General features: G+C 37.3%; 1 protein-coding gene across 3 annotated transcripts in view; it reads right to left on the bottom strand.

Annotated features, from left to right (window-relative positions):
* The window catches only part of LOC110113266 (DExH-box ATP-dependent RNA helicase DExH14), a 75,431-nt gene that overhangs the window by 587 nt on the left and 59,452 nt on the right, over positions 1-15,392 (bottom strand). For 2 of the 3 annotated variants that reach the window (XM_020845767.2, XM_020845765.2), the window contains exons 44-49: positions 14,205-14,300; positions 13,907-14,074; positions 8,604-8,774; positions 6,708-6,857; positions 2,305-2,436; positions 1,260-1,396 (exon numbers count right to left, since the gene is read on the bottom strand). In XM_020845767.2, the coding sequence (XP_020701426.1) occupies positions 1,322-1,396; positions 2,305-2,436; positions 6,708-6,857; positions 8,604-8,774; positions 13,907-14,074; positions 14,205-14,300 (792 nt within the window). In that variant the 3' untranslated portion in view covers positions 1,260-1,321. Of the gene's footprint in view, positions 1-1,259; positions 1,397-2,304; positions 2,437-6,707; positions 6,858-8,603; positions 8,775-13,906; positions 14,075-14,204; positions 14,301-15,392 lie in introns of those variants that run through there. The other variant, XM_020845766.2, reaches the window with a different exon arrangement.

Raw genomic sequence — 15,392 nt, forward strand, 5'->3', positions numbered from 1 at the left:
TGGGGGGGGGGGGGGGGGGGGGGAAGAAAACTTAAGTTCTCTTGCCACCAAACATCTCAACTACTGCCTGACTTCCACCGGGCAACCGATCGACGTTAGACTTCCGCCCGGCCACCAACTTACGCCGGACTTTTGCCCGACCACCAATTGACACTAGACTTACACTCGGCCGCCGGCTGACACTGAACTTCCACCCAACTTCCTATTATTCTTGGACTTCCACCTGACAACAATTTTTCCAACATCCGTCGCCCGCCGACTACGATCCTTTCAAACTCCTTCGCCCACCGATTAACGCCAAACTTCTACCCAGCTTTCAATTATTCTTGGACTTCCACCCGACAACGATCCTTCCAACCTCCGTCATAAGACAAAGATCTTTCCGACCTCTGTCGCCCGTCGATTGATGCCGGACTTCCACCCAACTTCCAATTATTCTTGGACTTTCATCCAACAACGGTCCTTTTAACCTCCATCTCCAAACAATGATCTTTATGACCTCCATCGCCCGCAGACTACAGTCCTTTTCACCTTTATCACCGGCTGATTATGATCCTTCAGAACGCCATCGCCATACAACGATCATTCCGACCTCCGTTGCCCACTGACTAAGGTCCTTCCGGCCTCCGTTGTCCGCCGACTAGAGTCCTTCCAACTTCCATTGCCATACAACAATCTTTCAGACCTTCATTTTTTGCCAACTAGGGTCCTTTTCGACCACCGTCACCCGACTATAGTCTTTCCAACCTCCATCATCCACCGAATATGATCCTTCTGACCAAACGAACACGTCTATAGTATATTACCACAATGTAATTCACTTCATATGATATATTTTTGTTACATCAAGTCAAGGCCTTACCCTTAAGGGCCTCATTTGTAATCAACTACAAATACTAATGTATTCATTCAAACTTGTCCAGGTACATGATTTTTCCAATTTTTAGGATTTTTCACAAAAAAAACTTGGTATCTTTTAAATGTTGCATCCTTTATTTTATCTGAGGGTGTGCTGAATCTTCATACAAAACTAAGTCATTAAATTATATATTTTGAATATTCCAGAACGCAACATGAGTAAAAATGAAAAAATAAAAATAAAATATTTTTCTAGCTCTCAACACATATTTAGCCCAACTTGTGATCATACTCATATTTAAAAAAAAATGATATTATAATTGCATATTAAATAAATATAAATGATAAACATTTTCTTTAATAACACAATTATAAAAATTCCACATCATAAATCTTACTAATATTTACCAATTTAAATATGAACTGTGATAGTACATCGTCTTGAAGGTTAACCAGTCAAGCCTTAATGAGATGCTTCAATAGAGTATTGTTGCTCCAGTCCAAGATAACAATCAGAAACCAACAGAAGCTTCGTTTCCTAACACAGTGAGGGAAAAAATTAGATCACCAGAAAAAAAAAAGTCTTAGGCTTTATTTGGGACAGCTTCATTAGTGCTTTCTATAGCAGCTTTCTATTATAAAAATTTTAAGTTCAAAAAATTTTTGTACTAAAAAAATTGTACTAAACAAAGCCTTAGGGCTTTTGTTTGGAACGAATTTTTATTCCGTCAGGTTACTTGATGTAGCTCTACGTCAGGTAGCCAATAATATGTTGCCACGTGCTCTTACCCTTTACCGTGCGGACCGACAACCCGACTCGGAACGGACCCGGGAATTTGCGTATTGCTTGGTATTGCTAGGTATTGGTCGATTTTGCTGGACAAAAACGAAAAATACCATTCTGTGAAGAGTAATACCGAGTTCTTTTAGGTATTGCTTGGTATTGATCTTCACAGAGCGGTATTTCTCGTTATTGCCAAGCAATATCGAGTAATACCTAGCAATACCGAGCAAATACCGAGCAATACGCGAACATAGTAATCCCGGATTTGGTCCGAGCCGGGTCGTCGGGCCGCGCGGTAAAGAGTAAGAGCATGTGGCGACATATTATTGGCTACCTGACGTAGAGCTACATCAGGTAACCTGACGGAATAAAAATTCGTTTGGAACAGCTTTCATATTGTTTTTTAAAACGACTTTCTAGTACAAAATTTTCAAATTCAAGAAATTTTTGTACGAGAAAGCTGTTTTAGAAAATAAGAAGAAAGCCCTCCCAAACAAAGCCTTAATGTAATAATCCAGGACTAAATCTTAACATGAATAAAGGCTTTGTTCAGGGCAGTTTTCTTACCGCTTCCTAAAATAATTTTTCAGTATAAAAAATTTTGTATTAGAAAGCTACTTTAGAAAAAGCAATTTCAAATAAAATCTACAACAGTATTATACCTGAAAATTGAGTGGTGTTGATGGTAACTCCATGCGAGTGAGCATCCGATCAGAAAAACTAACTCTTTTCAAGGCATAGAGTTCTGAAGTGGTAACATTTCCCAGAACCAACCACCAGGCCTCATCTTTCACCTGTTAAAAAATACTTAATGTTTCAGTCTTTAGGGAAATGGCTGTTTTTTCATAAGCAAAAGAGTCATTCCTTCTCTAAGAGATATGAATATCAAGAATTGGTAAAGTCAAACAAAATGTTTAACAAGAGAAAAATTTGGAATCCATGGCCATGTCATACAAGGTTACAAAATTTTGATGAAGTTCATACCAGCGTAGGATGATTGACCACTAGAGGGATGATCTCCGTAATGCCTTAGTTGAACGTTTTAAAGTTGATGTAGTAGGGGAATCAATCACTTTGTGGAAGTCTTGATCATTTAGAAGCAGTGAGAGTGCGAACTATTAGGGTTTCTAATGGAGCTACTGACAAAGCCCTACATGGGTTCCTGGTTGGGTACCCATGCTTTACTTGGATGAGTTTCGCGCACCCACACCCACATATGGTGACTTTCGGAATGCCATACCCAATTATACCCTCCCACTTTCCATGTTTTTTGAATGTAGTCTGCCACGGATTAATGACCTTGAGGCTTGCTACCCTTTTCTCTGATTGCAAACTTTCAAAATGCATATCATAATTTATTGTAGTCGTAGCATGATTAAGTATTGCGCACTATGTAGTGATAATTGCAGTAATATAAGATATACGGTGATTAACAATGTAAATCGATTTATCCTCTAATGTTGAGTACCCACCCATATCCACCCACAAGGCTATGGGCGTACCCATACCCACCAATGGGTATAGGTGGGTACATGGGTGGGTGTGAGTATGGGTACCCAATGCAGGGCTCTGGCTACCGATGGTACTAGCATTTTTTATCATCTAGAGTCATTACAATCGAAATTAAGTTTCTGAAGATTTCAAGAAAGATGCATATAGTCAAACTATATATGGAGCATTTGGACAAGTAGCCTTCACACTCATTGTGCCAAGAAAAGTAGGTATGAATAATCTGTTGGTTCCATACATAAAGAAAACATGAAAAAATATAAAATAAATCTACAATTGCATCAAGAAAATCATGTATAGGGATTATGCCGGGTTACTATGTTTGATTGCTTTCGGTGCTGCTAAAAAGAAGCCCTAAAGGGTGTCAAATTTTTCTTAAATTTATTTTCATATTTACAAGGGACTGGCTAGCTCCCATTTGACTAATGCCATCATAAATTTTTTTTTTAAAGATGAGGGTGATTTCTACCACTATATATATATATATATATATATATATATATATTATATATGATTTTTTCTTTATTTTAATTTAATTAATTATCTTTAATTTAGTATTTATATTATTCTTTTTTTAATTATTATTATTTAATAACATTTCATTCTTCTCCCACCAATTTTTTCTTTGAGAATATTTGTTTATGCAAACTATTCGAGAATATTATTGCTCTTGTCAGCAATCTTTTCTGTGCGTCGCAACTCAAGTGAACTAAAAGGGAGACTATTTGAGTTGTCTCGGCATTCTGAATGCATCAGGATTGTTTATTTGGTGAGATGAGAAAAATATTAAGGCTGTTATGAGCCGCGCTTTTATGGGATTACATTTATCTTTGTTTTCGATACATTGGCCTAATTAACTTGTGAATTGATAAATCAACAAATGCCCATAATCAATTTGGTGCATGTGAAAAGTGAACAATGTTTGTCATCCTCATTAATAATTTATGCACATTAATATGCTAATCTTCTTGTTTTCCTTTTACAAAAACTGTTTGATTGGAGGAGGCTTATGGGGATGCCACAGGATGAACCTAATGACAAAGATATTCAAAAAACAATAGATAACCACGACCCTAGAGGGATTGTAATGTTTGATCAACATTACAAAAACGGTCGAGCTTGATGACAAGTTTGATCAACATGAGAAAATACTGAGGGGATGTACTGTTTATAGTGGCTTCTTCATAAGTTCACTTGATTACTCAATTTGACCCGTGTTAAAAAAACATGCAAAAAGAGCAAAAATTGACACACGACGCATCACTCGAATGGTCAAACAACCTCCGACCGTTAAACGGATTATGCGTTGCGATTAGAGCGTCGAATTCACCTAAATGGAAACTCCTCACAATCAAATCGGATGAGATCTATCAAAAGGGATAATTGCCATCCGAAGTTGACGCACGACGTTGACCAAACGACGTCCGATCCCAAAACGGACTTCGCCGTTGCATTCAGAGCGGAATCAATACTAAAAAACGACTATCACTTTGTTCAATTAAGATCACGCGACCAAATACACACACATTCTAAGGCAATGACACACATCGAGAAAATCACAAGGCAACATCACCCAAACAGCTTTCGACCGCAAAATGGAAAGCATTGTTGCGATCGGAGCATCCACAATAAAGGGTCTTATTTAAAACCCAATTCTCCTTCTGAAAATTTTGTCTCAGAACATAATCGTTAAAACTCTCCCCAACAACCCGAAGAAAAAGAAAATAAAGGGTCTGCGGAGAGGCCGAGGTGCGAATTTTCAGAGCCCACATCAATTTATCATGATCCTATGATGACTTCCATTAAGATGAGAAATGGGAGTAAAATCATTTAGAAAACACATTTAACCAAATTAGCTACATGTCTACAACCAACCATAGATGTCATAGAACAGATGGGGCAAATGATTGTTTAATTGTGAGAGCATTCCACCTTAATGGGTTTGATGCATAGTTGTATTCTAGGATTCAAATACCAATACTTATTGCCCGAGGAACAATATGTGAGTTACATGCAGTATCATGATTATTGATATAACGAAAAATGCATACTCTTCTAAGAAGAATTCTTTTCATAAGCATCTTCAACAGATAAGAACAGGATAGATATGTTGATATTGTTGTTAGTTTACCCAAATATTTTAGGTTTTAGCGTTAGATTTATAAAAAGTTGCGGTTGCCAATGCAAGCTTGAGCTGCCATTATAGATATCTAGATTCACAACTTTCTCGAGGAGGGAGCATAACTCAACATACTACTACTCTGTTGCATGACCCTTTAGAGGTGGTTGTGTTGCATGCCAGTAATTCGTCGGAGGGAAGCGCTGAGCCACTCATGGTTGAACATTCATCTCCAACACATCGAATATGGAAGAAGAATTATTTCATGCTAGATTCTTGGACACCAAGTTATGTGCTTTCATTATACCCACAAAGGAAAGATATTTACTGCCTAATGTCTTACTAGAAGCATGCCTGATCTTTCATGGTTATCATATTTCTTAGGTATACAAAGTACTATAAAAAATATACAAAAGCCTTGGGGCAATTGGTGAGACAACTTCGCTAAATGTGTGAGAATTTGCTCTTCTTTGGTCGTATATATATAGCAAGATCATACTCAGGTCCATAACCTATCAACCAGATTAACCGAGTCAAAATTGAATGTATTTGAGTTAGGACCCTTGGGTTATTATGACAATTTGGTTATGATTTGTTATTCTCGGGTGGACATTTCCTGAGTCACCAAGATCTATTCCAATCCTTCGGTCGAGTTTAAGATCATTCAAAAGCCTTATGTACATTGATACTTTTTTTTGTTTTGTTAACATAATATAATGAAACCCAAGTGAGCTTATCTTATTTATATTACAAAGATTTTCCTTTTTTTGTTTCCTGTGGTTCTTTAAAGCTGACAAGGTCCCTGCCACCAACGTCTTTTGCCAAAAAGGCCTTTATTGTATGGTTTTGTATATAGTTATATAATAATTTAAATAGTGGAGTCTTAAAATTTAGTTTACAAATAAAAGGAATTAAGACTCATTTGGCTACGTTAGACAAAATGGATCAGAGGAACAGGACCATGGTACTCGTAAATGTATATAGGTCATAGGAGTTGTGACTCTTGTTTAGAGTAGAATCCAAAAGGTTTAGGTTAGTTTTTTCGTATAAAAAAGGCTACAAGGCATGCTCTGATAGATGTCATAGTAGAGCACAACATGATTTATACCATCAAAAAAGCTAGTAAGCTCACCCAGACTAGTTAGGGTGGGCAAGGCATGATTTATGAGAAATAATTGAACAGTTGCCCAAATTGATAAGGAACAAATGCAACTAATTTTGATGCACTTTAAAAAAATTAATTAGACTCATTTGACCTCAAGTTAAATTTAAACGTGAATTATCATAAATAATAATCAAACCTAGTTTTAAGTATTAACTATTAACTAGGCTGATTGAGAACTAATTAAGCACATTAAGTTCAATTTAGCTCAATTTTGGGGTAAACATGGCAAATAAGAAACCTTTCAAGAATAAAAGGGGAGGAGGATCCCTTACCTTTGGGAATCGGGGAACAAATGCTCTTGATGATGTATGTTTATGATTTCTCTTTTCTAATCTGATATCCAGAGCTCGAGAAGCTGAACCTTGTTCATCATTCTTTTGAAGGTTTACTTTTACCTTAACACGGGGAAAATTTAGAAGTTCCTGCATGATAAGTTCAAAGAAACATGTTCGGATCATTAAAAGTTGGTTATTGAGGAATTAAGAATCTTGTTAGATGGTTACCCATACATAATGAATTAGGTCAACAGCAACTAGCCTGTATTCAGCAAATCATACATTTGATTGGAAATGAATAGCATAAAGCATGTAGCTTCTTTTTTTTTTTTTTTTTTTGAGAACATACCGTGAAAAAAAAAAAAATGAAAACATCCTTATGCAAATGATTTAATTTTATTTTCATAAACTATTAGTCTGCTCCAAAATATTAATAAAACATCAAAAAGGTGCTTTGACTACTTTCAAAACATATAAAGTAGCCAAACATCGATTGGCTAAAACGAAGGAAAACTATTGAATGCTATCAATAAATATTATACAATGGTCTACTAACAGTTACAGATGCTATCAAAACTAATGCAAAAGAAAATAAAAAAACCAAAACAACCGAAAAGGTACTGTGAACACTAGTACTTCCAATGCCAAAAAAAAAACAATTCTTGAACCCCACTGCCATCTGCCATGTCCATCAATAGCGCAGCAACAGGCAAAAGGAGAAACAGCGCGCCAAGCATCATGCATTACGTTATAGTGTAGCTATGGTAATGATAAAAAACATTAAGCAATGCCACACAACAACTAAATGGATGCTTTGCATGGGAAAATAATTGATTTCAAATTGTAGAGATTTTAAAATTAGTTTAAATAAATGGAATATTTATTGTATTGAGCATAAATTGGGCAATATTGTTTGGTAAAATACATGGGCAAAAAATTAACTTTTAAGAGAGCTTCAATATGGAATCAATCCTCATTATTTCAAATGCTCGATGACCAACCAGTAAAATTATTATGATAATGTTACGGTACAGCCCAAACCGCCCAAAGAGGGGCTGGTTCAGACATTTAGGAGGCGGCTTAGCCCCTTTTTTGGGCGGCAAGTACAGAGATAGAGAGAGGGCGGTTTGCATGAGAAGGCTAATTTGAATTTAGTTTATATTACGAAGCTTTTATTAGGAGGTGGGGTATTTAAAAACATGAGAAGGTAGGGTTATGGTATGTTTTGATTATTGTTTCTCTTGGAGTCTCTTGGTTGCTTTGGGCTCTAGATTCATCATCTAGAGATTGGGAGAGAATGATCCTCCTCTTGAATTGAGGATCAATTGTATCTTTGTTTGTTCTTGCCTTTGGTTTTATTCATATAATACAATCTACTGTTTTTGATTGTTTTCATTGGAGATCTTGAAGTTTTCTCGCTGTTTTCGCCAATTCTTGTTAGGGTTAAGTATTTCCCGTTAAGGTTACATGCGAACTCAAATATTTCCTATCAGATAATTAATGAAATTTAATTCAGAAGTAATTTTCATTTTGTAGATCACAATTAAGGTGTGATCTTGAGTCTAAAGACTATGTAATGTGTCAGATGCAAAAGTAAAATTAGTGGGCTTGTTATTCTCCTCCTAGAAGCAGAAAACCCATATACATATATTAAAAGCTGCCTAACAGTTTCTGTTACGCAACGCTATTGCAGAAAAATGAAGTAACATCAGGAAATGTGTCTATGAAACCCAGATGGGCTTATGCTTTGGCAACAATGATGACCATTAAAGTGGAAGGATATGCAAAATCATCATAATAATCCGGAAGTTCACATGATACAATTTAGGAGCTACAGACACGTCTCAATGGCTTCAGCAGCAGAAAGATGGAATTTCTTAAAAAAAAAAATACCTGATATAGTTTTGAAGCACAATTTTTTTCTAAAAGCATCTCAAGCTTAGAATTTGGAAGCTCAACTAGCTCTTGCATAGAAAAGATGTCATGTTTGTTGAGGCGGCTTAGAACATCCTCGGTCATACTTGGCAGCATCCACAGAGATGAATCACTCCCATACCATAAACCCTGGCAAGGAAGTGTAAATTATGGCAAAGCATCATGTGTTTATGGATTTAAACAATTCGAAAAACACAGATATATATACTCTTTTAAAAAATAATAATAATCTAGCTTGCATTGCATATTTATATTCTCCTTCCCATTCAACTTTGAATCAATCTCTCTCTCTCTCTCTCTCTATATATATATATAGAGAGAGAGAGAGAGATATATATATATATATAGAGAGAGAGAGAGAGTTTGGTTCAAATTGAAAAATAAAAGAGAACATAAACATCCAATGCAACCTAGATTATGCCGAGTTTGGTTAACACACTTATGGACAAATTAAGATGCACATAGTCAATTAAAAGCGGATTGTGCTTTAATTGATCCGCATAGTCCCTTATGGCTTCCAGCCAAAAACACATGCAAACAAAACTTTTTCGTTTAAGTGATTTCCTGTGCAGAAACTAGCCTCCTATACAACAAAAATCATTTTGTCCAGTAATCTGGAATTAGGTGCGCAGAAGGTTAAGAAATCGGAAGAAAGTACCCAAGAAAATATAATTAAGTTTTCTATGGAATGCATTGAGGGATGATTTTCTCATTGTTTAATACCTTAAACAGTGAGTGAATTCACAGTTTTGGGTCACAAAGAGAAGAGAAAAGAAGCAGCTATATGCGTTGGATGGGTTTTGACTATAAGGTTTGGGAGACCCTCGGCTGTAGCTAGCAGGAAATGTATAAGTGGTGCTGCAAGAAGTGATCGGCTGCTGAACTTCGGATTCTTGAAACATAGAAACAAATGACTTTCTAGCAATGGAGGTTGGCAGCAGTGCTGTTATAGTAGAACAAAGAGAAGAGGGAGAGTGTTCACTCTGAAAAAACTAACTTTTCCATCGAGCCTCATCAATATGCATAAGAAAACTCAGGGAGAAGTTTTCCTTGAGGTGGATTAGGTTTGTTTTAATAACATTTCCCAGAACATTGTGATCGAATTTATGTAGGTATGAGGTCGATAATTCCTATGGATATAAACTCCCAGGGTTAGTTACCCTCCCACTCACAGGAGTGCAGTGTTAATTTAGGAGGCTATTTAAGCTCAATTTTAAGGTAAAATATAAAATTTAGGCTTGAATTTAATATTGACCTTGATATCAATTCCGTAACTTGATCTAATCGGGCATTGTGATAAAGACATTGCAGATGCAACCTCCCACAAGACCAATCTAAAATGCATCACCCACATGAAAAATACTTAACAATCGAGCGTTCCACAAAATGGATTGCACTGATGCCTTTGGAAGACTCCCATATTGTTTGGGTTGCCGCACGAAGGCAAACCAATAAATTTACTTGTATGTGCAAGACGAGAATGAAATTTGATGGGTACGAACAATGAGAAATTACAAGAACAAATAAAATATTAACCTGTGTGTGAGGCGATGAATATAAATTTCAACATGTGCGTGAATGACGAAACTTTAGTGAGGCAAATCAACAACTTTTAACTATATTATACAAGGATTCAAAAAGATATTTTTTACTATAAAATCTAACTTATATATATATATATATCAGAATTTAATTTAATTTAAATATGATTGATGATTTCAATATTAATATATACATGATTGATGTTGACCTCCATGAATAATCGGAAAAAACACGTCGAAATCTCGCGTAAATCCTGCAAAAGTACCTGCGTTCGGCGTCGTTCACGTCTCATCCCGGAACCCCTGCGTAAATGCTCGATCGTGCCTCTGCTCCCGCTAATAAAATGAGAATGAAAAGCTCTTCATTTTGTTTTTTTGCTCGCACATCAAAGCCTTACAGCCGAACGAATCCCTTTGTTTCAACTCCACCTCTCGCCGCTTATAGTCAGACTCATATGCTCCTTCACATAGCCCCCAACCAAAGCTTCCAAACACCACAACCTGTTTAGCCGGATCTCCCTACCCACCTCATCCCTCAGCTCGTAGAATCAACTCCTCAAGCCCAACCCGTCGAAACCCAGCTATTGTGCCGAAGCTTCTGTACGATTATTTGTAAATTTGTTTAGGTCTTGTTCCCTGTAAGTGTCATTCTAAATTTTGGCAGCCTCCCAAAGTCCTCACCTTTTAGGAGAAATATTGGGAGAGCCAAGGCATGCCCACCATGCTTATACCGAAGCGGGATGGTCGGTTTTAGGTGATACAACGGCCAAGAGTTTTCTTCTCCAACATGCTTATCAAAAGCGCATGGGTTTTTCATTACCTGCATGAATGAAAAATGCAAATTTCCCTGCCTCATTGGAACAACATGCACAAGTACTTAGATTTACAAATTTTATCCGCCACGCCGGAACAACGTGATGGGTACTTATGTTTGCAGGTTTTTCCCGCCACACTGAACAACATGAACATATACTTAATTTTGCAGATTTTCCTGCCATGCTAGAACAATGTGAATGAGTACTTAAATTGACAATTTTTCCCACTGTATTGGAACAACACAAACATGTACTTATTTGGGGATTTTAAAATTTATACCTTTGCGAGGTGGCACTGGCGACGATAACAACGAGGGGCAATACAAAATTTTCTTTGTTTTTTAATAATCTTTTTCCTCTCTTTTTTTTTACCAATACCAATAATAATAACATTAATAATAGAGAGCGGGGAAATAGGCTCTGTTAGGGAGAACATGGGAAAAGTGTAGGTGGAGATGGTTGTAGGATTTGGGTAGATGAAGTAGGTGGTGGAGCCGTTTGTAGAGGTTTGGTAGGCCAGTTTTGCAAGGTGTGGAAAAACTGTGAGTGAGTGAATGGGCTGTAGTTATTGGGCCAAAGGTAGGAAGAGGTGTGGATTTAAAAGTGGGAGATTGGGGTGCTGTTTGGAGTGTGAAGGTGGGCTGGTAGTTGGTTGCATAGGTGTTTGAGAGGCTGTTGGAAGTAGCTTAAGGAGAAGGAATACATGATGTAGGAGGTCTTCACGTGAAGAGAAGATCAACCTTGCTTGCAGTTGGTGTGCAGCTCAGTTGAAGGTTTGAACGGGTAAAATTGCAGGTAGTGGAAGTGTCATGTATGGGAACAGGGGATGGAGTTAGAGTTTGGCAGGTGATGAGCTGCTTGGTGGGAAGAGTATAGGGATTAGGAAGCTCGTGGGTGGGAGGTTTGGCCTGTGAAGAAACTTACTGGAGTTCAAGCAGGTATTCGCTGCTTGGTCAAACGGAGAAGAATGGGAATGGGAGAATAGGAGGGGCTTATGCAGAGGCTTAAAGACTGTTGTAGAATGCTAGGTTGGAGACAAGAGTGAGGAAGCGTGTGAGCAGTAGACGAGCAGGAGTTGAGTTGATTTTGGTTGTGGAGTGGATTTGTGTTGAACAGAGAAGGGGGGTGGAATAAGAGCATGAATGGGAGGGAATAGAAAGATTGACTATTAGATTTGACAATTTTTTTATTTCCACTGGAACATTAAGGAACAAGAGCCATTTGGAATGGCAAGGGATGCATCTGATTTTGGCTGCTTTTCAGATTTAACAGATAGGATTATGATAGGATGATTTATAATGAATTTTTATTTTAAATAAATATATGTATATAATTATATAAATTTAATTGATATTCTATTATATAAAGTATAGAATTAATTTAAAATAACATCATTTGATCCCTCGCTTGATTTCTTGTACTTAGTGTGCCTCGATTTGCATGCCTCGCATTGATGCTCATGCCATTTTCACACTTCCACTCGTGCGATGACCCAAACAATATCAATCTTTTCTGAGTATTTTCGACGTTCCAGACTCAACAACAAAGTCTGTTTTGTGAATAGGTGATGTTCGGGCAAAATCGTGCACCATCCGTCGATTTCGATTGTCTAAGCTCATAATGAACATGAGAGGTCTCCCTTTAAATAAGTTTGATGCCCCCGATGCATCGACACAGTCTGTTTGACTATCGAAAGTCATTTGACAATTTCACGTAGTGTCCCGCCCACCAATAGTCACTTTTATCACTTGATCAAGCCGATTTTCATGCGAGCAACTCCTATTTGGCAAATTTGACATTCTAAATACATTAATGCAGTTCATTTTACACTCAGGTGGAGTTTCAGTGTTTCAACAACGTCGTGCCCACCAACAACCATTGATCATCCTCGCATTTGCTTGCATTAATCATAACACATATATGGAGGTCAACATTGAGCTTGTTTATTTATTTCTTTTTCCACCTTTTTTTGTTCCCTCATTTATCTATTTACTCTTCATGTCTTTAAAAACTTATAATTGTAGTCTTCAACAAAGAATTTAGATTTTGGAGAATTAGAAGCATCGCTAGAGGCAGCCTCTAGTAACCTATATCCCGGAATTCCTACAAGTGGTGGTCGAAACTCCCTCCCTCCCTTCCGGCCGCCCGTCAACCTCCCTGCCAACTGCAGTCAGCCTGTTTCCAGCAGTCATCCACCTTTGTCCAGTCCTTGAAAGCCCCGCCATCACCCTCTTCCTGCTATCCGAAGGCTCCAACATCTCCTCCTGATCCAGCCGACCTGCAGATCCAACGTCTCAATGCACTTCTTCCAACCTACCAGTCCCCATTCCAGCCGGCTACAAAGTGCATAATTCCTTCCAAGAAGGCCTGTTGCTACTGTTCTTCTTCCATCCACCAAGAAAACAGCTGGCAACCTATTCCGCGGCCAATAAACTGCAGTTTCCTTGTTCTTGGTCCAGAAATCTGCAGCAATATCCCTCTCTGAAGCATCTTCAGCCTTCAAGAAGACTTTGTCTCGACTAATTCTAGATTATTAGTCTTCTTCTCTTTATCTTTTTACACATTTCATTAAGACTTGCCATTACTAATTCTAGCTTATTAGCCTTCTTCCTTTTACCTTTGTACACCTTTCAGTGAGACTTGCCATTACTAATTCTAGATTATTACCCTTCTTTTCCTGGATTTTACACACCTTAATGGTGTCAGCCCCGTCAATTCAAGATTGGGGAAGGGTTGATGTTCGTATTTGTATATAGCATCATTGAGATGCTTTAAAAGTGTGATCCCAAATAATTTAGAGTCAACATGCCAGTAATACCAATTAGGTAGATTATGCCAATTTAATCAAGAATGTTTCAACTTTAGCATCACTCTAAACAAATTGAGACAAAAGGGAGAGATATACCTGCATGACCATTTGCAGTAGATGCATGCAATTCATTGTGCTGGTCAGCCATCCGTTATTTGCTGATATGTCAATCATTGCCTGTATGATGCGTATGCTTTGATCAAGAACTGATTTTAAATCAGTTACATAGTCACTGATTGGCATTTCTAAACGAGAAAAATGTGCCTGCATTTTAGAATTGAAAATAACAGCTTATATTTGGTGTAGAAGCAAAAAGCGAACAATAACATAAAATATGGCAATGCAAAAAGAACATCTAGATGTGCAGACTGCAAACAATATAGATCATTCCAACCTGAAACAGCAAATTTGCTTTAACATGTGGGTCATCAAGACGCTGCTCGTCAACCAAATACGGAACCCTTGTAGATAATGCTTCATTCAGCTTTTCCTGGAGAATATAAAAAACTAAAGAAATTATGACAAAACAGAACGTCTATACCAAAACAAGTGTAAAAATAATGACTTATCCGAATTTTGTTTTCAAACGAAACGATGATATTTATGCATCTAACTATTCCACTACCAGTATTATACCGCCTTAGATATTTAAGATCACATCAGACTCTCAATCACTACAACACCCTTTCTGGTAAATCAACCGAATTACTTGCATATAATTCTTGATCAATTACAATAAGGGTAAGATAAGCAATAGAATGCATATAAACTATGTATAACATTTTTTATATTTTATTTTATTTTTTGTCCAAGAAAGTCCACATGTTGCATTACGTTTTGTTCTAATGCAAGCAACAACAATATTTGATTTCGTTATAGCATGCTAATCTCAAGTTCCAGTTCGAAGGATCAGTTCAGATGGCATGTGGATAAGTGTAAATACTAGATGAAAAATTTTTTATAAGAAATGTGTAATAATAAATCCGCATGCAGATTGGATGATGCACAAAAAAAAATCCTGTAACCAAGAGCAACAAAAAAAGGCCCATGCGAGTATTTAGGGGTATTTTTATAATTATTTGTTGAATCTTATCGACTTTGTCTAATTGCTGATAGAGGATCAAGTTCATTGATGGCTTTGTGCCTTATTGGCAAATTCTCCACCTTAAAGGCCTAATATGAGCATATAAAATCAAATATCCCGGTCAATGCGAGACCATATATTTGTTCATTGGGTCAAATCGTGTCAAAATCCGTCCTATCAAGGAGAATGATTGCACTTGAACTTACGTTTATTTCTTGGCCCGCGCTGCATCCTCGGACGTCACTTGTGTCAATACGACACTCTCTTTAGGGCCCATGCAGGTATATATTACTATATGTAGACAAGTTAATGTGCTTGCATGTGCACTTATGTGTTTACGTACATACATATTGTTGCAGTGCAAGTGTGAGGGCATTTTTTATATTTGGCACTGATCAGCTGTGCGAATGATCAGCATTTGGATGTGCGCACTAATCTATTTAGAAGCCTCTAAATGTCATATGCCCGCTTGTATGAATGTTGCGAGTCTGGTGGCGT

This window comes from Dendrobium catenatum, unplaced genomic scaffold (assembly GCF_001605985.2).
Source record: "Dendrobium catenatum unplaced genomic scaffold, ASM160598v2 fragScaff_scaffold_1284, whole genome shotgun sequence".
NCBI lineage: Eukaryota > Viridiplantae > Streptophyta > Magnoliopsida > Asparagales > Orchidaceae > Dendrobium > Dendrobium catenatum.